At 63.6% G+C, this 26730-nt stretch overlaps 4 protein-coding genes across 15 annotated transcripts; 2 read left to right on the top strand and 2 right to left on the bottom strand.

Moving 5' to 3' along the window:
* Positions 1-207: 207 nt before the first annotated feature.
* Positions 208-8369, bottom strand: PSMD13 (proteasome 26S subunit, non-ATPase 13). The gene is made up of 13 exons (XM_036295589.1): positions 8236-8369; positions 7072-7150; positions 5573-5607; positions 5444-5499; positions 5164-5207; positions 4909-4995; positions 3798-3969; positions 2936-3015; positions 2737-2862; positions 2178-2240; positions 1214-1294; positions 954-1070; positions 208-558 (listed from the first exon to the last, which is right to left on the bottom strand). Exons 1-13 carry the CDS (start codon positions 8328-8330, stop codon positions 463-465), a joined length of 1131 nt encoding a protein of 376 aa, XP_036151482.1. The 5' UTR covers positions 8331-8369; the 3' UTR covers positions 208-462.
* A 56-nt stretch (positions 8370-8425) lies between these two features.
* SIRT3 (sirtuin 3) lies at positions 8426-16773 on the top strand. 9 transcript variants are annotated; one of them, XR_004965522.1, is made up of 8 exons: positions 9012-9144; positions 10568-10756; positions 10859-11091; positions 12584-12684; positions 13574-13735; positions 14988-15197; positions 16323-16427; positions 16568-16773. XR_004965522.1 is itself a non-coding variant. In XM_036295591.1 (7 exons), exons 1-7 carry the CDS (start codon positions 9062-9064, stop codon positions 16341-16343), a joined length of 999 nt encoding a protein of 332 aa, XP_036151484.1. In that variant the 5' UTR covers positions 9012-9061; the 3' UTR covers positions 16344-16518. The 9 variants fall into 9 exon arrangements, 8 of the variants coding, with proteins under 8 accessions (XP_036151488.1, XP_036151490.1, XP_036151484.1 ...); XM_036295591.1 differs by lacking the exon at positions 16568-16773 and having other exon boundaries at positions 16323-16518; XM_036295595.1 differs by lacking the exons at positions 9012-9144; positions 16323-16427; positions 16568-16773 and adding an exon at positions 8426-8506 and having other exon boundaries at positions 14988-15429.
* A 747-nt stretch (positions 16774-17520) lies between these two features.
* On the bottom strand, positions 17521-22555 carry RIC8A (RIC8 guanine nucleotide exchange factor A). 4 transcript variants are annotated; one of them, XM_036295585.1, is made up of 10 exons: positions 22348-22553; positions 22066-22113; positions 21401-21985; positions 20950-21041; positions 20338-20488; positions 19539-19634; positions 19326-19470; positions 18948-19092; positions 18624-18746; positions 17521-18078 (listed from the first exon to the last, which is right to left on the bottom strand). In XM_036295585.1, exons 1-10 carry the CDS (start codon positions 22429-22431, stop codon positions 17958-17960), a joined length of 1590 nt encoding a protein of 529 aa, XP_036151478.1. In that variant the 5' UTR covers positions 22432-22553; the 3' UTR covers positions 17521-17957. The 4 variants fall into 4 exon arrangements, with proteins under 4 accessions (XP_036151478.1, XP_036151479.1, XP_036151480.1 ...); XM_036295586.1 differs by having other exon boundaries at positions 18624-18743; positions 22348-22550; XM_036295587.1 differs by lacking the exon at positions 17521-18078 and adding an exon at positions 18086-18239 and having other exon boundaries at positions 22348-22555.
* Positions 22556-23122: 567 nt separating this feature from the next.
* On the top strand, positions 23123-26547 carry BET1L (Bet1 golgi vesicular membrane trafficking protein like). The gene is made up of 4 exons (XM_036295779.1): positions 23123-23277; positions 23940-24031; positions 24251-24307; positions 24420-26547. Exons 1-4 carry the CDS (start codon positions 23259-23261, stop codon positions 24585-24587), a joined length of 336 nt encoding a protein of 111 aa, XP_036151672.1. The 5' UTR covers positions 23123-23258; the 3' UTR covers positions 24588-26547.
* Positions 26548-26730: the final 183 nt, after the last annotated feature.

The following is a 26730-nucleotide window of genomic DNA, read 5'->3' as shown; positions in this document are numbered from 1 at the left end:
GGGCACTCGGGTCACAGGAGCTGCTGGCTCAGGGCAGGGGGTGTCCCTGGCCCCCGCCCCTGCCCCGCCCGTCCCTGAGTGTGCAGAGACGCTCTCCTCTGAGGGGAGGCCAAGGCCACTTCCCCCCAAACCCTCCCATTCCCTCTCCTGCCTCGTCTCTGCAGACACAGGCCTGCCCTGGAGGGCGCGCCAAGGGAAACCAGAGAGGACATGGCAAAGGCGTTTATTGCAGGGCCCTCGGGCCACCTGGGAACCTGCTCACACGGGTGGTGGGGGGGGAGGGGGCAGATGCCCACACGCAGGGCCCACCCTCCCGATCCGCGGGCCCCACCCTCCCTGCGGGCCTGGAGACACCACGGTCCCGCTTTCACAGGAAGAACAGTCCTGCCCAACAGAACCCGCCTCGGCAGGGAGCCCTCGGCAGGGAGCCCGTGGCGGGGAGCGGGCGCTGCTGGGAGGACTCTAGGTGAGGACGTCGTGCGCCTGGTGCTCCACCAGCATCTCCATGCTCTTGACGTCCGTGCACCAGGACTCCAGGCGGTCCTTCATCCCCTGAATCTGAGGGCAGAGAGTACAGAGTGAGGCAAGCAGGGCCCTAACGGGGGGGACCCCGAGCTGGGGGGTGGGGGGCAGGACACAGTGCTGCACAGGCATCTCCCCACAACCACATTTCACACGCTGGCAGGAAAGAGCCGGCAAGCACAGGAAATCCACAGGATTAAATTCCAGCAAATGTGAGGACGGATTTAGGCTCAAATCACAGAAGCAGGAACGTACCTGATCAGAGGACCAATTTTAGGATTAAGAGGCACCACCAGCATGACCAGCACTGTTACCACAATCGCTTTTAAACACAGGGTTCAGGTCCCAGGCGGCATTAAACTAGGTTCCCTGACACCCTGCCCCGAGGCAGGAGCCCGCCCGCGCCCCTTCCTTCCTGGTGGCCCCGTCACCTGCTGCAGATCCAGCACGCGGGGCTGCACCCAGGTCATGTGGACGCGCCCGTCCACCTCGTCGATGCTGCCTTTCACCAGCCCTACCGACAGCGCCTTCATCACCAGCAGCTCCACCTGCGCAGAGGGCGGTGTCAGGTGAGCGCCAGCGCTGCCAAATGCCGGGGAGGACGCCGCTTCTCTGTGGTCTGAGTTGGGGAGCAGGGTGCCCCCACCAGGAGCGCGGCCCCTCTGGGACAGCCCCAGTCCAAACACTATACCTCGTTCACGCTGATCTTAGAACTTTTGGCAATTTCTTCAAAAGTGAGTTGTCTGTGATTGGCAGGTCGTGTGAAAGTCATCTGAAAAAAATTTTCCAAATAACTGTCAGAACTAACAATAAGGACACTTTTATCAATACATGCTCTGGAAATGTAGACGTTAGTACCTCTACACTAAAGCTTCCTTAACATTAGCCACATATTTCATTAACAACCAGGTTCCAGCCCTGACCGGTTTGGCTCAGTGGATAGAGCGTCAGACTGAGGGGTCCTGGGTTCGATTCCGGTCAAGGGCATGTACTTTGGTTGTGGGCACATCCCCGGTGGGAGTGTGCAGGAGGCAGCTGATCGATGTTTCTCTCTCATCGATGTTTCTGACTCTCTATCCCTCTTCCTTCCTCTCTGTAAAAAATCAATAAAATACATATTTAAACAAACAAACAAACCAACCAGCTTCCAATGCTGAGGTGAGACGGTAAGACTAGCCGTTTGGCAGCTTTCTGCAAGTCACTGCTCACACCGAGCAGGTGCTTGGAGCTGGGGACAATGCACTGAGCCGAACACAAGGCCCTTTTCCCAGAAGGCTCAAACTCACCCGCCACCGTGGCCCAGTGGCTGAGCGTCGATCTCTGAACCAGGAGGTCAGTTAGATTCCTGGTCAGGGCACAGGCCCGGGTTGCAGGCTCCACCCTCAGTGTGGGGCGTGCAGGAGGCAGCCGATCCCTGATTCTCTCTCATCACTGATGTTTCTGTCTCCCTCTCCCTCTCCCTGCCTCTCTGAAAGCAATAAAAATATATTAAAAAAGAAAAAGATATCAAAAGGCTCAAACTCTAGCGGGAAAGTCAGATGGGCTGTAGACCAGGAGCGGCGAGGGCCAGGAGGCGGCAGCCACCTTAGCGCCGGCGGTCCAGACAGGCCTCTCTGAGGCGGCTCCCAGCACAGAGGGTGCCGGCGCGCGCTCACCTCCATGAGGCAGAGCAGCTGGATCTTCCTCAGGAGCTGAGCTTCGTTGGCGGCGAGGTCAGGCTGCGAGGAGAGAGACAGGTCACCTGACCAGCAGGGGGGACAGACAGGCTCCGACCAGCATCAGGCCCCGGGCTGCGCTGCGCTTTTCGCAGGAAATGACCAGAACAGTGCCCAGCGGGAGGCTGTTTCCCAAGACAAGGACCTGACCGGCAGGCTGTACTCCTGTCAGACCGCAGGGGGCGGCCGCGGGGCCTGAGGAGCACGCCTCCGTTCCAGGGACGTGTCCTGAGGGAAGACAAGCTCCCAGCTTCCCTGGGGCAGCCCAGGCGGCAGTCATCTGCTGAGCGCAGAACCACACCCAAGACGGGTCGGGTTCGTGACCCCAGCCCCGCTCCTCTCCCCGCACGTGCACGTGCAAGGTCACTCTGTCGGAGGCCTGTCCCCCTCCCCGGCGCTGTCTGCGGGGCGGAGCATGACAGCTGCACCTGAGCTGCCTGCCTCGGTCTCCCCAGCGCCAGCGGGAGAAGCAGGCGCAGGCAGCGCGGCCGGGACTGACCTGCTGGCCCCAGGCGGCCTTCAGCGTCTGGAACTGCTCCACGTTGCCGCTGTTGAAGGCATACAGGGTGTCAATCAGCCACTGCCGGTCGGTGCCCCTCAGCGACTCCAGCACGGGGTGCATGAGCTGCGGGACAGAGCCGGTTAGCTGGCAGCGCGCCGTGCCCGCGGTGACGCGTCTGTGTCCAGGGCCCACTTACGAGTTCTCCGAAGTTAAACACTCCCTCGCCGAGAAGTCCCGCCAGGCCCAGTGTGAACGCTCTCTCCTGCTGCTCCGGCACTAGGAGACAACACCCCGTCACACACGTCACGGGCCCCGTCCGGCTGGACCTTAAAGGCCTCACAGGGAGAAGCGGGCAGCACGTGCTGGGTGGTCACGGCAGAGCTGACAGGTGCCACCGTGCCAGCGCTGGGTTCAGGTTACGCGGGACCCGCCTTCCCGGGCTCTGTGGGAAGCGCACTCGCTCCCTCACTCCCCCCAAATCCACGTGGCGACCTACAGTTCCGCTGTGTGCTCCCTGCCCTCGGATGGGAGAGCGAGCCCCTCACAGACCTCGCTCAGCCCCTTCCACCTAGGACTGGCCTCCTTTGTCCCACCCAGAAGCCCCTTGTCCTCTGGACACAGTGGCTGCCTTGCCCCCGGTGCTCCCGGAGAAGCAGTGATTCAACTCACTACACTTCCAGGAGGTGCTGGTCTGGAAACCTCTAAAATCTGCTGGAATTTCCTTTGCAAACACACACTGCACTCTCCCCAAGACTCTGGTCACTTTCTTTCCTCCCTCAAATCCGTGAAAGGTTTTTGTCATTCGCTCCCTGGGCCTAGCATGTTTTCAGAGGGTCTCAGGGCGGGGACGGGGTCCAGGCACTGACGGGGTGGGGAGGGGGGGGGCAGTCGGGCTCATTCCTCCTGAACCAAACAGCAAAGGGCAGACAGCGCGGAAACTACGGCTGCCACCACCTTCCTGCTCCGACCACGGCTTCCTGACCACGGGGTACGGCCCCCGAGGGCCTCCTGAGACCCGCTGCCTCCAGCCCCTCCCGCCGTGGCATCTGCAGGCTCACCTGGCAGGTCCTTGATGTCGACGCAGCCCAGGAAGCGCAGGGCGTCCTTGTAGTAGGACGCGTGGCTCCCCACCGTCTGGTAGTACTTGCTGGAGAGGTCGTAGAAGCGGCTGTGAACCGACGTCACCCCAGGCAGGTTGCTGAGCATCTCCTCCACGTCTTCGATGGTCTCCTGCTCACAGGGAGCAAGGTGGCCTTGCTTTAACTCACAATGTCATAAGGTGATAGGTGACAAGGTAAGAAGCACACTGCTTTTCATTTGGGTGTTAAAACAGAACTTCAGCCCAGCCAGGGGAGCTCGGTGGGGCGTCCACCCCTGCACCAAGAAGTTGCCAGTTCGAATCGCAGTCAGGGCACATGCCCAAGCTGTGGGCTCGACCCCCAGAAGGGAGTGTGCAGGGGGCAGCTGATCAATGATTCTCCCTCTCCCTTCCTCTCTAAAATCAATAGATTAAAAAATAAAAATGCTCCAGGACAGGAAACGGACATGATGAGGATGCAGAAGAGGCAGGGCAGCAGCGTGCGACCGGAAGGGCAGACCCTGGTCAACAGGGGCCACAGGCTGTGCCTGGTGGAGGCTGTGACCCCTGCGGGGCCAGCACGCTGGGTGCTGCTTGTGGGTAACGGCGACTTACCAGCAACTTACCCTCAAGCGGTTTTTGAGGAAAAAACCACACACACAGAATGATGGGCAAAGCGGGGAATGTTAACAACCTGAGGTAAGGGCACAGAGAGCTTTATGATATTCTTGCAACTTTCCTGTCACTTATTTTAAATAAACAGTTAAAGGAGGGAAAATAGGATTTCCCCCTGTAGTTTTTTTTATCATTGTAGCTAACCCTCATCTAAGGATATTTTCTCCATTGATTTTTAGAAAGTGAAAGGGAGGGAGGGGGGAAGATCAATGTGAGAGACACACAGGGAGCGGCTGTCTCTCCCACACACACTGACCGGGGCCGAGCTGGAACCTGCAGCACAGTAGGTGCCCTTGACCAAGATTCAAGCCCATGGCCCTTCGGTGTGCAGGCCAGCGCTCTAACCACTGAGGCACTGGCCAGGGCTTAAAGAACCTTTTAAACCACAGACAACCCTGTGGGATGGCTCAGCTCACCTTTGTGACCTGCAGGTCCCCGATGTTCAGCTTCAGGGCGCCGATGGCCGTTTTACAGAGGATCACGGCCTCGTCGCTGCTCTTCACCTACAGACGCGGAGACAAGGAACCTCGGAAGCGCGGGCAGCGGACCCGCGGCAAGGCCCCCACACCCTGCGTGGCTCGCGCGGGCACAGCCTGGTCTCTAGGGCTGTGGACAGTGAGCACAGACACAAACACGTGTTTCAGAAGGTCTGGCTCCAGCGTCACACGTACCTTCTCACGAGTCTTCTCCAGAAAAGTAAGCGCCACGTTAGGATCTAGAAAAGGAAGCAGAACCAGCTCAGAAGCACAGCCAACGGGCTCTTTACAGACTGGTCCTACCAGCCAGCACGCTGTTCAGGGGGGGTCACCTTCAGGTTTGGACACAAAATAAGATAAAAACATTAGAACCAGATATTTCCTATCAAAACGCAAAAAGTCCCATTCCGTATGTTTCGAGGCCACGGAAGCAGCTGCCACATGGACTCGGTCCTGTCAGCAGCAGGCCACTCACCCGTCATCTGTCTGACCACGTGGAGGATGATTTCCACCAGGGACAGGGGGTTCACCCTGAAACACAAGCACAGCCGTCAGCACGCGGGCACCAGCGCTTTCCTTCCCAAGTCAACAAGCAGAGTTGTACCTGTGCTCGAAGTCACTGATGAAGTTCTCGTACAGCTGTGGAGCCAAAACATGGAGAAAGTCACAGGATGCCTGGCATCTGCAGACCCAGCGGGGACCGCACAGGGCGGGCACGTTTCCCAGGAGACCGCGTTTGGTTATTAGGTTCACATAAGCGTTCACCAATGAACGCGAAAGCCAGCTGGGTTGTCTCTAGCTTGGGGCATTACACCGGCCCTAGAAGGGTCTCCTGAAGACCAATTCCCATTTCCTCCTCAAAGCACTGAGTGGAACAGGCCACCAGCGCGAGGCCCAGGACCCTAGCAGATGAGAAGACGGCAGGCTCACGAGGCCCCATCTCAGATCCCCAGCCACGCAGCAAGTACCTGGCGCTTCCCCAGGCTCCGCTGGGGTCCTGGCCTCGTGGAGACTCGTGAACAAATAAATGGCGTCGCCGAGAACTCAGGAGCAAGGGAAATCAAAGCACAGAGGTGGAGCAGCCCAAGGGAGAGGCTCCCCCGGCTGGTGTGGCTCAGTGGATAGAGCATCGGACTGCGGACTGAAAGGTCCCGAGTCTGAGTCCCGTCAAAGGCACATGCCCGGGCTGAAGGCTCCATCCCCAGTGAGAGGCGTGCAGGAGGCAGCCTATCGATTATGCCCTCTCATCACTGATGTTTCTCTCTCTCTCCCCTCTCCCTTCCTCTCTGAAGTCAACAAAAAAGTATATGTTAAAACAAAACAAAAACAACAAAGGGAGAGGTTCCAAAAAGTGATGGGTTCTAAGGAATGCAGAGCAAAGAGGTGGCAAGTTTGGTGCGGGAGAGGGGCAGCTGGAGAACACTCCAGATGTGCCAGGCGGCGGGGAGCATGGCCGCATGCTGGAGAAACCCTGCCCAGTGCAGCGGGAGTATTTCCGAAGGACAGACAGCGAGCGGGAGGTCAGGGCTGAGCCTCGCAGACACGTGCTCACACGCCTGTTCTGACGAGATACGGGAGCGTGCTATATGACTGCACTTCAGGGATTTAGAAGACAGAATGTGCGTCACTTATTCGCTGTGATCTATGTCAAGTCACGAAAGCTCTTGGCCCTGCTTCTACGGCACAGAGGTGGGTCACAGCACGGCCGTCTCCCAGTGCTGCTGTGAAGAGTAAATGTGTGGCCGAAACCGGTTTGGCTCAGTGGCTAGAGCGTCGGCCTACGGACTGAAAGGTCCCAGGTTCGATTCCGGTCAAGGGCATGTACCTGGGGTGCGGGCACATCCCCAGTGGGAGATGTGCAGGAGGCAGCTGATCGATGTTTCTCTCTCATCGATGTTTCTAACTCTCTATCTCTCTCCCTTCCTCTCTGTAAAAAATCAATAAAATATATTTAAAAAAAAAAAAAAAAGAGTGAATGTGTGAACAGTACTTGACACAGCGACTGCTGGCTCAGCGTGGCGTATTGCTATTGCAAAGCCCACCGCGATCTTGGCGTCTCTGAGCACATTTATGCCATGTGACCTGGCATGGCAAGTCACTTACCTTAATAAGACCATCCCCTTGGGCAAAGCACGGGTCCTGCACAAAGTCAAGCACCTGCAGCGTCAGCTGATGCCACAACCTGAAAAATGTAAGACCGAGAAACTAATGTCCGGTCACAGGCACGGCCAGCCCTGGTGCGGGAGCAGCGGCCTCTCCCCTGTGCGCCAGGATGGGTGCCACCGAACCCGCCTTCTTTCCCGGCTCCGCTCCTCCACGGTATGACCCCCGAGATCGCCTCTCCTCTCTGAGACCCAGCCTCCCAGCGATGAGTGGAGAGCTCTCTCCAGACCACCTCCCCGGGTTCCTGTGAGGTGCGGCTGGAAACAACAGCTCTGGAATCGTGCCCATTCCAGCTGACACCCCCGCTCTCCCGCCTGGCAGCCGAGCACCTCAGGGAGGGAGCCTACGCTGGCTCGCTGCCTCATCTGTGAGCGGGGTGACTGAGAGCGAGTCCAGGAAAACCTCTGGAACGACAGCACGTTTGAAACCAAAGGCTAGTTTTTACGGAGGCAAATAGGCGGCCTTGAAAAATACCAAGTGCTGCCCGGTCCGCGAGGCTCAGCGGCCGAGCGTCCACCTGTGCACCCCGAGATCACGGTTGATTCCTGGTCAGGGCACATGCCCGGGTTCCCCGACTCCACCCGCGGGGGTGTGTGTGCAGGAGGCAGACGGTGGCTCTCTGCCATCATTGGTGTTTCTATACCTCTTCCTTCCTCTCTCCAATAAAAACATGTATTTCCTTAAGTATATTCTCACTTATTTCCCAGAGGAAGGGAAAGGGAGCGTGCAACCAAATGCAGAGTCAACGCGGAAAAGGCAGACCCACGCCGGCCCCGGCCCCCCCGTCCAGGGGGAGCGGGCCGCGGGCCGTCAGCAGGACAAGGCCGAGCGCAGGACGCCAGGACCCGCTGTCCACAAGCAGGCGCGGGCTCGCTGGAGGGGAACGAGGGTGACATCACCGCGCAGCCCACAACCCTCTCCTGAGACCAGCAAACTCGGACCTCCGCACGGCCCCTCGGCAGGAAGGCGAAGGCAGTGACCCCTGGGCCCCCAAGACCCCGTCCGCGTGGCTGCCACCCCGCTCCTCGGACCCGACCTCCCCCGCAGGTCCGGGCGCTCCCGGCCCCCCGCCCGCCCCCTCCGCGGCGCCCGCCCCGGCCTCACTTCTTCGTGTAGAGCTCCTCCAGACGGTGCCACACGGCGGCCTCGCCGGGCCCCGAGCTCTGGCTCTGCTGGAGGAAGCCTGGCACGTCCTTCATGTCGGCAAAAGAAGCCAGAACGCCGCTGCCACAGAGAAGTCCGCGCCGCGGGGACGGCTGCCGGAAATGCTCACTCACTTCCGGCGCCGCGCCGCGCGGGGCACGCCGGGAGCGCCGGCGGCGGCACTGGGCGTCCGCCGGTTGTCAGGGTAACCGCGCCTCTGGTGCCCTGAAGGGTGAGGAGTTCGCGCCTAGGGTCAACGGCCTGTGTGGCCTCGGCCCTTGTGGCCCGCAGGTTCCTATCGCAAGGGCGGCGGTGACAGGACGTTCCTAGTGGTGTCTCGGGACACAGCGTGCGGGCGCGGCCTGCTCTCTAGGCGCCCACGGAGCGTCCCCGCCCCCCGCTGGAGGAGGCGGGCGCGCGGAGACATGCGCACTCCTGCTGGGGTCTCGGGGCGGAGCTCTGCCGGCTGGGAACCGCCTTCACCTGGCGTCTACCGCCCCCGGGCCGCGCAGGGCGGGGCTGGGGTAGGGAGCGCGCGGGGGCGGGGCGAGCGCGCGGGGGCGGGGCGAGCGCGCGGGGGCGGGGCGAGCGCGCGGGGGCGGGGCGAGCGCGCGGGGGCGGGGCGAGCGCGCGGGGGCGGGGCGAGCGCGCGGGGGCGGGGCGAGCGCGCGGGGGCGGGGCGAGCGCGCGGGGGCGGGGCGAGCGCGCGGGGGCGGGGCGAGCGCGCAGGGGCGGGGCCGTGACCGGGCGAGGGGAAGACGACGCTAGCGAGCGGGCTCCGGTGAACATGGCGCAGTGGGCTCGGCCTGCTATCCGCGCTCTCAGGCTCTGGGGCCCGGGCGGTGAGCTGGCCTGGGCCCGCCGGCCTCGGTTCGTCCGGGTAGCAGCCGCGGGGCGGGCAGGGGCTGACGGGTGCCTCGGGGCGGCCGTGGTGGCCGGTGGCCGGGTGAAGGCCCGCAGGGGGTTCAGTGCCCGGCGAGGCGAGGCGACCCTCGGGCTCCCCGCGCGTGGTGGGCGGGGCGGCAGCAGAACCTGAACTGTCCGGAGCGTTCCCGGCTCAGTTCTCGTTTCTTCTCGCGGTTCCCGGGGTGACCCGCGACACCCACGTGCCGGTTGTGGACATCGCGCCCTTAGTCCGGTCTGTACCTGCCCTTCGCTTAACGGTACGTCTAGGACTTCCTGTCATCTCAGAACCGGCGTTCCCTGATTTGTACAACTCTCTCATTGAAGTAGTTGCTAATCTCTAGTTACTCCAGACAATGCTGCGGTGAATTACCTAGTTTGTAACTCACCTTTAAAAAAGTACATTTTTATTGGTCTCGGAGAGGAAGGGAGAGGGAGAGAGAGAAACGTCCACCCACGGCCTCCTGCAGGATCGGCCCGCAGCTCCCCACCCCGCATGTGCCCCGACCTGTGTGATCAACCTGACCTCCCGGTCAGCGTTCACCCGCTGAACCCCGTGAACCCCTCCGCCAGGCCGTAGCTCACCTTTTGGGTAAATTGGTGCCACTCCCGGGTCCAAAGCTGAGCGCATTTTTATCGTCCCCTGCGAGGTCGTGCAGGTGGCGCCCCACCTGCGTGTGCAGAGCCCCCCACGGTCACTGTGGACTCTGGATCCTTGTGTGGGAACTGAGCTACCCGTGGAAAGCCCTTAAGGCCCATGGTTGTTAGGAAACCAATTTAACTGCCGGTAGCGGACGAGTCTTCAGTAAATGGCGATACAGTCACGGGATGCCACCTTACACAGCTCCTACCAGCTGTGAGAAGTGAGATGGGGTGATACCGAGGCGTCTTCTTCACCCCAGAAACCTGTAAACCCTGGGTCTGCGAGGCACAGAGGCGCTGGGCGGACCTTGCTCCCTGCAGCTCGTGCGGCCCCAGGCTCTGCAGGCCGTTGAGAGGGTCATAGCTGAAGAGTGACCTGAACTACCAGGGGTCGCTTAAGGACCCGGACTATCATTAAAGGACTCGCCGCCCCGTCCCAGAGCAGGAGGCACGGGCTGTGAGGAGCAGTGCCTTCGCACCGGCTTCCTGCTGTGGAATTTCTGCCCTTTGAGGTGTTGTTTTTTTTTAAATACATTTTATTGATTTTTTTACAGAGAGGAAGGGAGAGGAATAGAGAATTAGAAACATCGATGAGCTGAAACCGGTTTGGCTCAGTGGGTAGAGCCTTGGCCTGCGGACTGAAAGGTCCCAGGTTCGATTCCAGTCAAGGGCGTGTACCTTGGTTATGGGCACATCCCCAGAAGGGAGTGTGCAGGAGGCAGCTCCCGGCCACCCTCCCTTCTCTCAGTTTTGCAGGTGCAAGGCCGCCCACGTGTCTTTCTGCCGGTGTCGCCAGTGTCTTTGGAAATGGAGGCGACAGGACGCAGGAGCTCTTCCTGCAGGACGTGGCCGAGCTGATCCGAGCCAAGGCCTGCCAGAGGGTGGTGGTCATGGTGGGGGCTGGCATCAGCACGCCCAGCGGCATCCCGGACTTCAGGTGCCGCCCGGCCCGCGCCCCCCCAGCGCCCTCCCCCCGCCCCTCCCCCCACCCCTCCCCCTCCTCACTCCCCTTCTTCTGAGGCTCTGGCTCCTCTGGCAGGTCTCCAGGGACCGGCTTCTACAGCAGCTTCCAGCACTGCGATGTCCCGTACCCGGAGGCCATTTTTGAACTCACCTTCTTCCTCCACAACCCCAGGCCCTTCTTCACGTGGGCCAAGAAGATGTACCCGGGGAACTACAGGCCCAACGTGATCCACTACTTCCTGCGGCTGCTCCAGGACAAGGGGCTGCTCCTGCGGCTCTACACTCAGAACATCGACGGGCTGGAGCGAGGTGAGGCCTCCCAGGGCCTGTCCACACCCTCCCTCCCGCGGCTCGGACACCAGCGCCAAGTCCGGGCCTCACCGGGCCGCTCACCAGCACCTGCTGTGGTGTCTGGAGGAAACTGGAGCTGACACCGGGCTCCAGGGTTGCTCGTCTCCTTTCTTACCTGCTGTGACGGAGCTTCCCGAGCCCGTGAGGACCAGTGCAGTGAGCCCTCACCCCGTCCTCGCGCGCTCACCCGTCCTCTCACCTCCACATCCTTGTGAAGCAAGTTCCTCACGTTATACATTTAACCTACAAATCCATCATGGGTATCTCTAGCAGACAAGGACTTTTATTTTTCTTTCTTTTTAATTTTATTTTATTGTTTAAAGCAGTGGTTCTCAACCTTCCTAATGCCGCGACCCTTTAATACAGTCCCTCATGTTGTGGTGACCCCCAACCATAAAATTATTTTCGTTGCTACTTAATTGTAATTTTGCTACTGTTATGACTCATCATGTAAATATCTGATATGCAGGATGTATTTTCATTGTTACAAATTGAACATAATTAAAGCATCGTGATTAACCACAAAAACAATATGTAATTATATATGTGTTTTCCGATGGTCTTAGGCGACCCCTGTGAAAGGGTCCTTCGACCCCCAAAGGGGTCGCGACCCACAGGTTGAGAACCGCTGGTTTAAAGTATCACAGATAGTACGTATGTCTCCTTTCCCCCCCCCCCCATTGACCTTCCCCTGGCCTCCCCTACCCCCTGGCACATGCCCTCACCAGATAAGGACTTTTAAAATGTAATTGCGATATTATCATCACGCGGAGGACTAGTGATTCCTTACATCATCAGGCTCGGGGTGTGGCGGGTGGTTTCCCGTGCGGACGGAGTGGATGAGCAGCGATTCCCAGATGGCGCTGAGCACTGAGCGCTGCCGTGTGCCTTCAAGGAGCACGTGCTGGGCCCTCTTCCTCCTGCAGTGACGCCGACCTGTGCCCACGGAGACACGGCCAGCTGCCCACCACGCAGCCAGGCGTCACCTCGACTTCGAGAAATGCTTCCTTGCTAGCAGGTCGTCCCGCAGGGGGCGCCCTGGAGGGACTGTGTGCTCCTGGGCTTTCCTGGGTGTGGAGTCAGGAGGAACGGGGGAGGCCCCCTGCAGCTGGGACCATCTGTCTGCCCACAGCCTTCAGAAGCCAACCGCCGGAACAAGCTACTGTTATCTGTTTCTCCACAGGTTTTGGAAATGTGTTGCATTTCTGTTACTTCCTCACCTTTACTTGGTGTCTGTGGAGTGAGGTGTCTTCCTCTGCGTGGGATAGTTTGATCTGAAGGTGCATCAGATGTGCTTGTGCTGTTGACAGGCTGTCTTCACCGAGGCTGGCTGGTCGGGGAGCCCCCCTCTGAGCGAGGGACTCCGGGGCCCACGCTGTGCTCTGGGGCCTCGGCGTCCCCCCTCCCCACCCCGCCCCGGCAGCGGGCTGAGCTGTGGTTTCCCTTCCAGCGGCCGGCATCCCCGACTCCAGGCTGGTCGAAGCACACGGCTCCTTCGCCTCGGCCACCTGCACCGTCTGCGGCAGAGCCGCCCCGGTGGAGGGCTTCTGGGTGAGTGGCCGGGGCCTCTGCTTCGCGGGCTGACCCGCAGGCGGTGCTGGCTTATGAACACGTGTCATAAAGACGGACGGTCGTAGTGGGCAATGTCTTTATGTTAAGGTTAGAACTGTCATACGTGCTTGTAAAAGGCGAAGGCAGGACGGAGGTACAGGGGAAGGTGACTCTCCCACCAGCCACCTGTCCCAGGTGGGTGTATCGTGTTGCCGCCTTTAAGAAAGATCTGTGCGCATCACACTCACCTCCTCCCACACGCAGCCCCGGTGTGTGCGGTGCGGACCGTGTGCTTAAAAGGACAGCTGCCCTCAGGGAGCGCAGAGCCGCGGGCAGCGCGGCCGTGGGGAGAGGTCTGCCCGCTGTAGCAACACGGGCTGCCGGCCGCGCCTCCGGGGACGGGGACGGCTTGGAGGCCTGCAGTGCTTCCTGTTGGCGGAGCCGTGAGGCCCAGGCCCACTCAGGCCTCAGTGGGCCGGCTCCTTCCGGCGGAGTGGGTGGAGCTGGGCATCTTAGCGATGGCGTGGGGCCCTGTCTTTCATTTGTGTTGAGGTGAAGGTCACACAACCCAAGGTGACCTGTGGTAAAGGCATCTCTACCGTCACCGTGGTGTGCAGCCACCCCCTCTCTAGTGGGAAACACGTGCTTCACCCCAAAAGGGAACCGGGTCCACACATCCGTGAGCCCGTCCCGCCACCGCGCCCCCGGAGTTGGAGGCACAGTGGAGCCTCTCCCCGCAGCTGGGCGCTGAGACCAAGGGGTAACCCGCACGGAGCAGCCGCTCCTTAGCACATGGGCTGGTCACGCTGCTCAGCTGCGGGAGGGAGATCTCGTTGTGCCTGTGCCCGTCATGGTTGTGCTTCCTCCTCGGCCCTTCCCGTGTCCCCAGGCCGAGGTGATGGGGGACAGGGTCCCCCGCTGCGCAGTCTGCACCGGCGTCGTGAAGCCCGACATCGTGTTCTTCGGGGAGGCGCTGCCCCAGAGGTTCCTGCTGCATGTGGTGGATTTCCCCTCCGCAGACCTGCTGCTCATCCTGGGCACCTCCCTGCAGGTTGGTCCCAGGGCAAGGGGGCAGTGGTACAGGGAGAGTGTGGGGAGCAGGAAGTGTGGGGGGTCCAGGGGGTGGTGGTGCAGGGAGAGTGTGGGGGGAGCAGGGAGAGTGTGGGGGGTCCAGGGGGTGGTGGTGCAGGGAGAGTGTGGGGGGAGTAGGGAGTGCGGGTGTGTGGTGCAGGGAGAGTATAGGTGGGAGTAGGGAGTGTAGGGGTGGTGGTGCAGGGAGAGTGTGGGGGGAGCAGGGAGTGTATGGGGAGAGCAGGGAGTGTGTGGGGAGAGTGTAGGGAGAGTAGGGAGTGTGGGTGTGCGGTGCAGGGAGAGTATAGGTGGGAGTAGGGAGTGTGGGGGGAGAGAGTACATCCAGCCCCAAGAGTTGAGAGAGAAGCGATTACGGATCTATGACATTTTTTGTTGTTGTTGTTAATCCTCACCTGAGGATGTGTTTTCCATTGATTTTGAGCGTGGAAGGGAGGGAGGACAGACAGGAAAAAAGAAACATCGATGTGAGAGACACACATTGATTGGTTGCCTGCTGCATGCGCCCTTGATCGGGCCAGGGATCAAGCCTGCAACCGAGGTACATGCCCTTGATCTGAATCGAACCCGAGACCCTTCAGTCCGCAGGCCGATGCTCTATCCCAGCCGTGGGCAAACTACAGCCCGTTTGAAATGAATAAAACAACAAAAAAAAGACCTTACCCTTTTATGTAATGATGTTTACTTTGAATTTATATTAGTTCACACAAACACTCCATCCATGCTTTTGTTCCGGCCCTCCGGTCCAGTTTAAGAACCCATTGTGGCCCTCGAGTCAAAAAGTTTGCCCACCCCTGCTCTATCCACTGAGCCACACCGGCTGAGGCTGTCACACTGACTCTTGAATGAGTCAGGCCTGTCAGGGTCTGCACAGGGAAGGCGCGGAGGGGCCGCCCCCAGTGTGCGGGGCTGGGGTGAGCTCCACTGGTCACGGGAAAGGCCACATCTCACACTCACTCAGTGCGGGACCAGGTCCTTGCCCTCGGAGCGGAGTGAGGACAGACCAGACTGCCGTGTGCCAGGCCGTGCTGGGGAGGACAGGTGGTGAGCCTGCCAGGGAGACCCGCCGAGGCTGGCAGTGGGACGGGACTGACTGGGACGTGGTGAGGGACCAGCAGGAGGGCACCGGCGGGGGTTCCTCTCCCGGGTCGGGTCGCACGCAGTCTCCTGAGGCCGAGGCTGGACACGGCTCCTCACGTCCGGCCGTGTTTCAGGTGGAGCCTTTTGCCAGCCTGTCGGAGGCCGTGCGCAGCTCGGTGCCCCGCGTATTCATGAACCAGGAGGCGGCGGGGTCCCTGGCCTGGCGCCCTCGCAGCAGGGACGTGCTGCAGCTGGGGGAGCTGGTGGACAGCGTGGACAAGCTGGTGGAGCTGCTGGGCTGGACGGAGGAGCTGAAGGACCTCGTCCAGCGGGAGACGGGGCAGGTACAGGCTCAGAGAGTGACACTGACCCTGGCTGTCACCCTGGACCAGCCTGACCTGGGCGGCTGCTCGCACGGAGTGTGGTTCCTGTGACCTCGGGGGAGGGGCTCGAGAAGCAGCGGCGGAGCCCGCTGGCCAGGGAGGCGGGACCCAGGGGCCTTTGTTCCCTGACATAAAGCAGGACGGCAGCTCCAGGCCGGCAGCTCCAGGCCGAGGCGCGAGGCTGAGCTGACGGGGCCAGCACCCTGAGACGTGCAGTTCTGTGCGTGTGGGATGGAGCCCGCGGGCGATGCTGACCGTGGCCGCGCTGAGGGTAGAAAGAGGTCTTAGAGCCATGAAGCTCCAGGTGTCCAACCCAGACAAGCGGTTACAGAAGATGGGGTTTCCCAGGAGACCCCCATGTGGCCGTTCTGGGTGACTTCCCCAGGAGGGGCCTGGGCACCTTGACCAGCTCTGGAGGGCGCACTGCAGGCCGGGAGGACCGCCCGCCCGCGGGAGTCACCAGGGTGTGCTGGTCTGGTTCCTGAGGCCCCAGGCAGATGTCCTGGGAACCCCACCCTCCGGCTGTGCTGTCACCCCACTGGCAGAAGCCCCCTCTGGCCGCAGCCTCATTTCCTGCCAAGTTGGACCAGAGAGAGCTGAGGCCAAGGGTGAGACTGCCTTGAGGTCTCCGTCATTCCAGGCCTTTCGTTGGGTCTGGTTCTCAGGGCTGAGACGTAGGCTGGTGCCATGTGTCACGAGGAAGCGAGTGAAGACCTTCCCGGTCCCGACGCCCACGGGCAGAGGCACAGCCTGGCGTGGTCGCCGGCAGCTTCTGGGGCTCCCGCTCGGGCCGACCTCTCCCCACCGCAGGGCTGCAGGGAGCTCTGTGGGCGGGGAGCTGGTCCTGTAAGACCCGCCCTGCGGCGCCTCCTGGTCTCACCAGGTGTAAGTTGGGTTGTGATCTCTGGTTGAGTTGCTGCCCAGGAGGAAGTGCCGGGCCGCTGCTGGCTGCTCCCGCGCTGCTGGCGTCAGCTAATGGCGCAGCAGCAGCATTTGTGGACAGAACGCTTGGCTTTAGGGTCTGTGCCGCTGACCTCTGCTGCCCAGGGGTTTCCAGGTCACCGACGGCCCTCTCCTCTGTTCCAGCTCAGCGGCCGGGACAGATAGGGCGCCGTCCCCTAGCAGAACCGGGTGCATGGAGTCACCTCGCGTTTCCGAGCAGACCTCCTGCCTGAAGGACAGCTTGGGCAGGTGTGCGAAGTTTGGCCCAGAACATGGACCGGGGGGCGGAGCATGGTCCCTGGCACCGTTCCCGCCCTGTTCCTGCTGCGCTGCCCCCCCCCCCCCCCCCCCCCCCCCCCCCCGTGTACGGAGTCCCGCCCACCCTGCAGGTCCCTCTTCACTTGGCGAGGAGACCCCGGCGACCCCGCCGACGCAGGCCGCATCACCCCGTGTCCAGGCCTCCACCCGCAGGGCAGGCTCCGTGTCTGTCAGAGGCCTGGCTCCCACGCCCTGCCCTGGGCTCTGCTGGCACGTCCGGCTCCTCGGGAGCGTTCCTGTCCTTCACTTCGGCGTGAAATAAACTTCACTGTAGGCACTGGGCGTCCTTTCATTTCTGTCCCCGCAAAGGGAAGGCAAGTGCTGGCAGTGTGTGTGGAAAGGGGACACGGGGGGCCCAAGGACAGAACATGGGTCCCCGCGTCACCCCTCACGTCCTGTTCACCTGATGCCGGCCTTTGACAGCCTCGCCCAGAAACCGTTTGTCCCAGACCCTGCGCCTCCCCTTGCGGCACGCCACTAGGGTTAACCTCAGACGCAGACGGCACCCCCAGCCCTTCCCAGCTGCTGCCCGCCTGCTCCCTCCTTCCTGGCATCATGGAGCAGTTTAAGGATTCAGCTCCTCAGGAGGGCGTCTGGTGGCCTCACTCAACAAGAAAAGACGACTGTCACCCCAGCCAGTCTGGCTCGGTGGATAGAGCGTTGGCCTGCGGACTAAAGGGTCCCGGGTTCGATTCCGGCCAAGGAAACACGCTCGGGTTGTGGGCTCCGTCCCCAGTAGGGAGCATACAGGAGGCAGCTGATCAATGATTCTCTCTCATCGATGTTTCTCTCCCTCTCCCTTCCGCTCTGAAATCAACACAAATATATTAAAAGACTTGAATGTCAACCTGGGAGAAGTGTTCAATTGTGCAAAGAACAAGCCGTTTCTTTCTCAACGCGCCTTTACTGGGTATTGACACATTCTCACAGACACACACACACACACACACACGCGCTCTTGCCCGAAACTCCGGGGTGTTTCGGTGACGCTTTGTGGGACACGGAAGGGTACAGAGTAACGGGCCACGAGCAGCGAGTCCTCATGCGTTTATGAGCCACGCCAGGGGCGTCAACGGAGAGTCAACTGTGAAACTGGGGGAGCTCGGGCGCCGTGGACAGCCAGGAGCAGCTGAGCCAGGACCCAGGAGGCGCTCCCTGGGGACGGAGACAGCACACAGCCCTCGAGAGTGTTTCTGACATTAGTACACGTTCTAGCAGGTTCTTTCCCCCAACCGCCTGGCTCTGGGCTTCCTTCCCCAACGCAGGCCTGCCCTCTGGAGCCGCCGCCGCACCCTCCTGGCTCACGAGACCTGCCACCTGAGGAAGCCGGTTTCCACAGTGACAGCAGGACGAGGCCTCAGTCCCAGAGGCGAGAGCGGGAACAAAACTTAGGGAGTGAAGAGCAAGGGGCCGAGGACACGGCTGGAAGCAGCACCGGCTCCGCCGGGCAGGCGGCCGCCCTCAGTCGGGGTCCGAGTCTGCGTCGGAGGAGAGCTGGCCCTCCATGCTCTCGCACATGGCGTCCTGCAGGGAGGTGAGCTGGCCTTGGGGACTCACCCCCATGGGCTGGATGACGCGGTGCCTGCAGGGAGAGGGGTGGTGGGCGGCGTCCTGCTCCGGTGGCCGCCTTCGCCCCCCAGGCTGCCCGCTCACACTGTCAGCCAGGCCCGAACCCTAACTGCTGCCCAGTGGCCTGGACCCCTGAGGCAGGCTATGAGTTTTCTGGGCCTCAGTTCCCGTCATCTGTAAAAAGCACATAATGTTGCCCTGGCCAGTTGGCTCAGTGGATAGAGTGCCGGCCTTCAGACTGAAGGGTTCCGGGTTCGATTCCGGTCAAGGGTATGTGCCCATGTTGCAGGCTCCATTCCCAGTAAGGGGCGACCAGGAGGCAGCCGATCAATGATTCTCATCATTGATGTTTCTCTCTCCCTCTGCCTTCCTCTCTAAAGTCAATAAATGTATTAAAAAAAAAAAAAAAAAAAAGACATAACGCTGACCTCAGCTCTAATCACCGATCTAGAACAGGTGATTCCAAACATGAGGAACAGACCCGCCAGGCCCTAGGCCTCCTCTGGCCCCGCCTCCGGGGCTCAGGACAGGCCTTGGCCCTCCGGCCAGACCGCGTACCTGGAGAGCCGGTCGAACATGTTCACCAGCTTCATGGCCTCGTGCTCCTTCTGCTCCTCCGTCATGCCCTCCATGGGGTTGGGCGGCTTCTCCTCCACCCTCCCGGTCACCGGGTTGATGCTGCTTCCCGGGGAAGGGGCATGGGGGATGCACTGAGTCCCCGGCCAGGAGGGCTGTGGGTGGGGGCACTGCCGGGGAGCCCTCTCCCAGAGGCGGCCAAGCAGCTCCTCCCTCAGGCTGGTCCCCCGGGGACAGGCCCAGGCTCAGAGTCCACCCCCAGCCCAGGGCCCAGAGGGTGGGGAGCCCGAGGGTGCGCAGACACACCTGGCCTTGGCCTCCTTGTACTCCTCCGTGTCCGTGTCCTCGTCCTCCGAGTACTGGCCCTCAGGCCGGCCCCCTGCCATGAGGCCCCGGGCAGCCAGGAGGCCGGCGGCGTTCCCGTAGCCCGTGTACTTGATGAAGCGGGGCACTGCGGGCAGAGGCGGGGCGGGGTCAGCGTGCGCACTGGCCGGGGGGGGGGGGGGGGGGGGGGCGGGCTGGTGGCCGGGGCGGGGCCGGGGGAGGGCTGGTGGCCGGGGCGGGGCTGGTGGCGGGCTGGTGGGCAGGGGCGGAGCCGGGCTGGTGGCAGGGGCGGAGCCGGGCTGGTGGCCTGGGCGGGGCTGGTGGCCGGGGCGGGGCCAGGGGCCGGGCGCCCACACTCACCGCTCTCCGAGCACAGGACGAACAGGAACTCCTCAGCCACCCGCTTCACGTCGGTGTCCAGGTGTGTCATGAGGCGCACCAGCCTGTTCCGCAGCAGCTCCCCCACCTCGGGCCGGGTCTTCACATCCCTCAGCGGGGGCAGCACCTGGGGGAGCACCCGTCAGCCTGGCCTGCAGGACGGGGTGACCAGGGCCCGCCCGGCCGCTGCCATACCTGGGCCTTTAGGAACTTGCGGGCAGGGCGGTGCAGGCGGGCGCACTCGGTCAGCACGCTCAGCACGGGGGCCACGCCCTCCTTCAGCCGGTGCGTCTGCGGAGGAGCCGGGGTGAGGCGGTGAGACCCCAGGCCAGCCACACGCACCACGCGCTGGTCTCAGGGAGGAACCGGGTGGGACTCCCAGGCCTCACGTGGGCTCTGTGGCTCGACTGCTCGAGTCCAACTCCCTCGCCCACACGCCAGGGTTGTGGGAAACACAGCATTTCACGCTGCTAGGACACCACTGGCACCAAGTCGCCCTCAGAAGACGGTGGCCAGCTAGCAAGGACAAACCCGCTCCTCTGCAGGGAGCGCCTGCAGCCCCGCACCGCTGCCTGGTACCTCCCTGCACCCCAACACCAGAAGCGGTAGCGACAGTGGCAGGGACAGATGGTCACAGCCACGTCCAATGCTAGGTGTGTGACCAGCTCTCCGTGAGCGTGGGCGACGTGGATTCCGAGGGAACCACTGACCCTCCGTCTGGCTCTGTGGCCTCACAGCGCCTGGGAGCTCCCAGAGGGCTGGTGAGAGCCCGCCCGCCGGCCGGTGTTGGGCAGCTACAGGCCTCAGGAGCCTCCGGCTCGGGGTTCCTGTGGGTCATGGGACAGCGGGTGCTGGTCCCCAAGAGATACCTGTGCACAGTGACACTGAGTCCAGGGTCCGGACCCCTCAAACATCTAAAACACAAGCACTACTGAGCTGACCTCCACCAGCCAGTGGGAAGCAGGGCCCCTGGGCAGCCCCCCGGCCCCCCCACCTGGTGCAGGCGCTTCTCCAGGAAGCTGAGGAGGGCGCCCATCACGTCCATGTTCACGCCCAGGAACTCCAGGGAGCCTTTGCGCGGCTCCAGGGCCAGCAGGACGTCCAGACACTTGACGGGCAGGTTCCCCAGGAGGTTCACTGCGTGGCTGGGGACAGAGGGAGGAGCTGGGTAAGCCCAGGCCCCTGTGCAGCACGGCTCTCGGTGCACCTGCTGTGGCTACACGTGACACGAGCCAGCAGCCAGGGCCCTAAGGAGCAACACGGGCCGGAGCTGAAGGGGGGACTGGTCTCAGGGGCGCACGCGGGGAGGGTCCCCGAGGAGGGCGCCCCGCCTGCCACCTGTTTGGGCTGAAGCATCCCAGGCGATCTCCGGAAGCCAGCACCGGCCCGAGCGCTGGTCAGTGGGAAGTGGGGAGAGACCAGGCCTTCCCTGCCACTGCCCAGGGCCCCGCGGCACAGCCCTGCCCCTCCCATGGGCTTCTGTCTCAGCCTTTCTGGAAACCCTGACGCTGGTCCCCCCCAGACGGGTGTGGGTGCTCTAGGGCGAGCTGGGACCACCGTCCAGACAGGTGACTGCCCCTGCCTCCAGCACGACGGGCGGCCTCACCCGTGGAACTCCTCCGTGCGGTCCCCAGCAGCGGCCACCATCACGCAGTGCCGCAGCAGAGTCCCCAGGCGCCGGTAAAGGGCAGCGTCGTCCTGACCAGAGAGAAGGGGGCTCCTGTGGCAGAGCCACACCCGTCCCGCTGCCAGCGAGGTCCTGCTGCCTGGGCCACGCGTGCGGACTGTCTCCTCTAAGGCACCCCGCTCCCCCCCCCCCCCCCCCCGAACGGCCATGGGTTCCTTGCGTGACATCACACTGTGTAGGGAAGTTGCCCGGAGCCTCTCGCCGCAGCCTCCCCCGCCCTCAGGAACCTCCCTGGACGCCGCTGCCCAGAACGGACACCCCCTCGCTGCGGGCTGAGCGTCCTGTCCGAGGCCGACACCCGACACACGAGGGTGCCCCTCAGCGCGGCAGGTCCAGGAGGCACCAGACACGGGCGCAGGGCGGCCCTCACCTCGTCCACTTCCCTCCTGACGGAGTCGAAAGTGATGTTGAAGAGCACCTTGAGGACCTCCATGGCCCGCTCCGTCTGCGGGGGAGGGAGGCGCTCTGGGGGGCTCTGGCCCGGGGCCACGCCCAGCGCCAGCTGCAAGGCCTCGGTGAGCAGGGGCACGCCCTGCAGCTCCTGGAACAGCTGCTGGCGCACCTCGGGGCGGAGTGCCGTGAGCAGGAACAGGAGGCGCAGGTCAAAGAGCTGGACCTCGTGGGGGAAGCTGCTCTCCCCGTGCAGCCCCACGCGCTGGGCGAGCCTCACCACCAGGCGGGCCTCTGCTGCCAGCGCCTGGGCCTGGGGGCTGCTGAGCACCAGGTTGCACAGGCACTTGAGGGATTCGAGTACAACGCCCATGTCCAGGGGCCCAGGGGCCGCCCCCTCGGCGACACCGGCGTAGCACGCAAGGGCCTGCAGGCTCTGGCGGCTGGTGAAGGCGTCCAGGCAGCTACGGTCCCTGGACAGGATGCGGATGCTCTGCAGCCAGGTGACCCGGCGGGAGGGGGGCAAGTCCTGCTCCAGAACAGAAACCAGCAGCTCCGCCAGTCTCTGCGGGGAGAGGAGAGCGGCTCCACCCAGACCCCCACCAGGAGCCACCGGCCTGCCCCCCGCCCGCGGCCAGCACGCACCTGCCTGTCCTCCTGTTGGGCAGCATCGAACGTGAAGCTCTGCGAGTTCTGCGGGGAGACGGGAGGCTCAGGGCACAGGCCGCAGGCACCCCCGGAAGGATGGCGCCCCACCTCACTCACCTGCCCCAGGTGCGCCGCCGGCCTCCCCAGCCGCGCCCCGCAGCCTCGGCGCCCCGCCCGCCGCGCTCGCTCCCCGTCCCACTCCCGCACCTCCGCCGACCACGCGCGAGCCCCACCCTGCCCTCTCCGCCTCGCACGTCCCACGTCCACGGTCCCGCTCACCTCGCGGTTGTACGCGCGCAGAGCCTCCATGACCACGTCCTCCTCCCCCGTCTCCAGGGCATCCGCAACCGCTCGGGGCTCCATGACGACCCGGGCACCCGGCGCGGGGAAGGCGGGAGGGGCTGGCTCCGCGGTTCCGGGGCCCAGTCCGCCCGCCCCGCCCAGGTTCGGCGTGCGCGGCGCCGCGGGGGACGGAACCTGGGCTGTGCGCGGGCGAGGCGGGGGCGGGGCGTGCGCGCGGGGCGGGGCCTGGGCTACGCGGGGGCGGGGCATGCGGGGCGGGGCGGGGCCTGGGCTGCGCACACCCTAAGGCGGCGTGACGTGAGACCTGAAAGCTTTGCCGCGGGCCAGCCCGGGGCTTCAAGATCAGACTTGGTGACCGTGGCCTCGGGGCCGGAGTCGCCTGGGGCCGGACAGTGTGACAGCCTCCGCTCCACGGGGCGGGGCGTGCGGCAGGGGTTGCGGGTGGCCCCGCGCGGGCTCAGAGGACTGGCGGGAGGAGTGGCAGCCGGGCCCGGGGGGTGAGCGCGGAGGCAGGAGAACGCGCGGGGAGGCCGCAGGGCCCGTGCGCAGGTCACCCTTTGGGAGGACAGAGACGACAGAACGTCCCGTTCCCACGGGGGGCCGAGGAGTCGCGACACAGCCAGCGCCCACCGCTGCGCGGGGGGAAACGCAACAAGCACTGTTGCGCCTCTGTTGTCGCGCGTCAGTCGGGGCAGCCCCGCGCCCCGCCCCGAGCACACGCCCCGCCCTCCCCAGCGCGTCACTTCCTTTCCCCGCGCCTCCCCAGCCCCTCGGCCGGAAGTTGACGGCGGAGGACGGAAGGGGCGTGCCGGAAACGCCCTCGCGTGACGGTGCCACGTCGCGGGAGGCAGCGGCGAGTCGGGGCCCGGGTCGGGCCGGGCGGCGCGATGGCGGACTGGGCTCGCGGTGAGCCCGGGGAGCGGGGCCGGTGGCCCTGTGGGGACCTGGGGGGCGGGCGGGGCGGGGTCGTCTGCTCGGGGCCCCGGAGGCGGCGTGCTGGGAGGGCCGCAGTGGGGTGTCGCTGAGCTGCCTTGGCCAGTAGGGATTCGTGACCCTGAGTGGCCAGTAGGACGCGCTCCCTCCTCCCTGTGGTGTGGACACAGGGGCGACTCGGGCCGCGCCCCCGCAGCTGGGTCACGTGGGGCGTCTGGGTCTTGGCACCTGATGCCCCGGTCTCGGCAGGCACTGAGCTCATTCAGGGGCGCACCTGGGCCCTGCCCTCGGAATGGACATCAGCCCCCCTTCTGTTGTGGGGAGCGTTGCTGAGTGGTTTTCTCCCTGGTCACTTGTCACTTCAGGACTCAGTTTACAGGGGTCCCCGCAGGGCCCTCCCGCCGGCCCTGGCCGCCGCCTGCGCGGCTCAGAACAGGCCCCAGGCGCTCGGAGGGCGATGTCCGCGGAGGGGGCGCAGCTCTGTCACGGACAGTGTCCGGCAGCGCCCGTGTGACAGCCTGTGGGGTTGTACACTGGGGGTGCCTGCCCGCCCGGCCTGGGCGTGTAGGTCGGGAGGCCCGGAGGCCGCCCAGGGCCCGCGGTGGGTGTGCCCCTCAGCCTCTCTCTTCCTGCAGCTCAGAGCTCCGGTGCCGTGGAGGAGATGCTAGACCAGGAGAACCGGCGGATGGCTGATAGCCTGGCCTCCAAGGTCACCAGGCTCAAATCGGTCAGTAGTGGGCCACTGTCGCTCCAGCGGGCACCCTGGAGCGGGGCCCGAGGGGGTAGAGGCCTGGAAGGGTTTCATGGGCTTCCCACCTGTGTGAGGCCCAGGTGACACCTGGACCTGACCCCTGGTGGTGGCAGGGTCTGTTGGTCTCGTGGGGGGTCAGGTCCTGTGCAGTGGGTGTGCCCTGGCCTGACCCCCCTCCCTCTGTGTCCTGACCAGCTGGCCCTGGACATCGATAGGGATACGGAGGACCAGAACCGGTACCTGGACGGCATGGTAAGGTCTGCGACTTGCAGGCGTGTCTCGGTCAGCCCGCCCTCTGCCCGCTGGGCAGCCCTGGGGACCGGGGAGGCTCTGCCCGTGTGACCGTGCTGTGTTCCTCCTCCAGGGCTCGGATTTCATGAGCATGACAGGCCTGCTCACGGGGAGCGTGAAGCGCTTTTCCACGATGACGCGGTCTGGGCGAGACAACCGGAAGCTGCTGTGCGGTGTGGCCGGGGGCCTGATCGTGGTCTTCTTCATCCTCTACTACCTCCTGGCCAGAGCAAGGACGTGAGCCAGTGGAGCTGGCTCCGGGGGTGCCCTGGGCAACTAGGGTCTCCTGCCCGGTGCCTGGCTGCAGAGGACCTGCTACCTAACACTGCTTTGACATGGTGACCGTGGCTTAGGGTCTCCTCCCGTGTGGCTGGGAGACCAGCTGCCTCCGACCTGAGCTGTGTGGCTGGCGCAGGGGCCCCAGGTGTTCGCGGCACCGACAGCCTCCTAGGAGCAGAGCAGCCGGGAACCCTGGACATGGCCGCCCGTGGCCCGCAGCCCTTCCCCAGCCCTCGGCTCTGATACCCCATCCTTGTCTGGGAAAGGCCGCGTCTGCTCTCAGGTGCCTGGATCTGACGGAAGCAGGTGAGGCTGCGAACCTCAGATCAGCGCCATCTTCCCCACGTGGGTTCTAGCCCAGGGTGGCAGTTCCTCCTGCCCCAGGCTGCCGAGCACAGTGGGTGGGCGGCGGTGCTGAGGGCCGCCGCTCAGCCTCGGCCTGCCCTCCATTCCTGCGGCTGAAGCCAGACTTCCGGGGAAGAGCAGGTGGTGCGGATGAAGGAGTGGAATGCAGTCCTGGCTGGGGGCCCAGGCCACAGCCTTCTGGATCTCGCGGCCGTGTATCCAAGAGCAGAAATCCACGTTTTCTCAGGATTGAGGATCCACCCAGAGATGCGTTTCCTGCAGACCAGGGCTCTAGAAGCAGGTCCCTTTGGCAGTTCAGAGTCGGGCAGTGTGCGTGTGTGCGTACACGTGTGCGTGCACGTGCATGAGGGCTTCTATGGGTCTTGACAGCGGGCTTCCCTGTAAGGAGCCTGTTTGTAGGACCTGTGGTCACTTCTTGAGGGTTCCTGGGTAATTCCCTCTGCACCAAGCCAGCCCTTCCTCCCACAGGGAGTCCTCCGTGCTGTGAGGGAGCTCTGAGCCAGACCTCCTCCCCAGCTTCTGCAGCCTGTCCTCCCGACGGCCTGTCCCCGGGCCCTAACTTCCCACTTGGCAGGCCCTGTGCCCACACAAACCAAACTCCAGGCCAGCGGCTTCTAACCCCAGGGTGACCCCAGTGCCCTTGTCCTCACATAGAGCCAGTTATTGGCTCTGTCCTTCGAGCCTTTGTTCCTATCCTCTGCCTTCCCGGTCTCCCATTACTGCCCGCAGGCTGTTGGCCCACTGTCCGCCTGCCTGCACCGTCACCCCATGGGGCTTGTTGGCTCCTGCCATCCGCTGCTCCCCCCAGCAGGCCGAGCCTGTCCTCATGGTCACCGTGGTGTCCTCCAGCCCACCTGGCTGGGCGCCTCGGCCTCCGGGAGGGGTCCAAGGTCTCTGCTCTGCCTGCCCTGCCCTCCAGCGCATGCTCATGTCACCGAGCTCTCAAACCCACCCGTCTCTGGGGCTGCTTCCCTCCATGGTGGTCCAGCCCTGTGACCCCGGGCACCTCAGCTCTGGCTCAGCCTCTGCTTCTCTCCAGTGAACCCCGTCGTGGGGGCCCATCACCACGCGGCTGCCGCTGCCTGCCATGCCTCCGCCCGGTCCTGCAGACAGCTGAGCCCGCGCTCCACGCCCCCACGCCTCCCTGGCCTGCGGTGCTGGCCTCGCCCGGAGAACATGGCTCTGCTATGGCACGAGGTCACCACGCCCCAGGGCTCTGCCTCTCGCGGGTGCGGATGAGTGCGGTTCTGTCGGGCGGCCTCCGGGAGCGTCCTGCTCTGACTCCGCTGTGCTTGCCCACCTCCGTCGGCAACTTCAGCCGTTTTGGGGCCTGGACTTCTTGCTTCCCGTTCTTGTGTGAGGGTGGATTCCATGAGGGCGGCACGCAGGCCGGCACCCTCGGCACAGGTGTGTGTGCACACGGCACCTAACTGCTGGGAGGGTTGCCGACACTGAGCCCTCAGAGCAGCCCATCTCATGTGAGGACGACCTGCCAGGCTCCCCCACAACTCAAGGACGAGACAATAAAAATTTGGAATAAACAGCATTTCCCTGGGCTTGAGGGCTTTGTGGCACTGACCCCAGTCCCTGGATGCTGTGGGCACCTAGGGGCTGGGCCCGTCTGCTTCCCCTCTTGGGGCTCTCCCAGGTCCTTGCTCCTCACTCGTTCCCTCAGACACGTGCTCTGCTCAGGCTCAGTAACAGCCAGGGACAGGGCTGCATCGCCTGGTATGGGGCCA

Source organism: Myotis myotis, unplaced genomic scaffold (assembly GCF_014108235.1).
Source record: "Myotis myotis isolate mMyoMyo1 unplaced genomic scaffold, mMyoMyo1.p scaffold_m19_p_27, whole genome shotgun sequence".
Lineage (NCBI taxonomy): Eukaryota > Metazoa > Chordata > Mammalia > Chiroptera > Vespertilionidae > Myotis > Myotis myotis.
This window is presented reverse-complemented; position numbering and strand designations above follow the sequence as displayed.

Coding starts and splice junctions, on each gene's coding strand:
- SIRT3 (XM_036295590.1), top strand. CDS start 9,062: ATGGCGCAGTGGGCTCGGCCTGCTATCCGCGCTCTCAGGCTCTGGGGC. Junction 9,145..10,567: donor GCCTGGGCCCGCCGGCCTCG/GTTCGTCCGGGT, acceptor CCCTTCTCTCAG/TTTTGCAGGTGCAAGGCCGC. Junction 11,092..12,583: donor CATCGACGGGCTGGAGCGAG/GTGAGGCCTCCC, acceptor TTTCCCTTCCAG/CGGCCGGCATCCCCGACTCC.
- RIC8A (XM_036295585.1), bottom strand. CDS start 22,431: ATGGAGCCCCGAGCGGTTGCGGATGCCCTGGAGACGGGGGAGGAGGAC. Junction 20,489..20,949: donor CGCACGGAGGAGTTCCACGG/GTGAGGCCGCCC, acceptor CTCTGTCCCCAG/CCACGCAGTGAACCTCCTGG. Junction 19,093..19,325: donor CGTCCTGTGCTCGGAGAGCG/GTGAGTGTGGGC, acceptor CTCTGCCCGCAG/TGCCCCGCTTCATCAAGTAC.
- BET1L (XM_036295779.1), top strand. Junction 24,032..24,250: donor AGGTCACCAGGCTCAAATCG/GTCAGTAGTGGG, acceptor TGTCCTGACCAG/CTGGCCCTGGACATCGATAG. Junction 24,308..24,419: donor ACCGGTACCTGGACGGCATG/GTAAGGTCTGCG, acceptor TTCCTCCTCCAG/GGCTCGGATTTCATGAGCAT.
- PSMD13 (XM_036295589.1), bottom strand. CDS start 8,330: ATGAAGGACGTGCCAGGCTTCCTCCAGCAGAGCCAGAGCTCGGGGCCC. Junction 7,151..8,235: donor GAGGAGCTCTACACGAAGAA/GTGAGGCCGGGG, acceptor TACATTTTTCAG/GTTGTGGCATCAGCTGACGC. Junction 5,608..7,071: donor AAGGGGATGGTCTTATTAAG/GTAAGTGACTTG, acceptor TTGGCTCCACAG/CTGTACGAGAACTTCATCAG.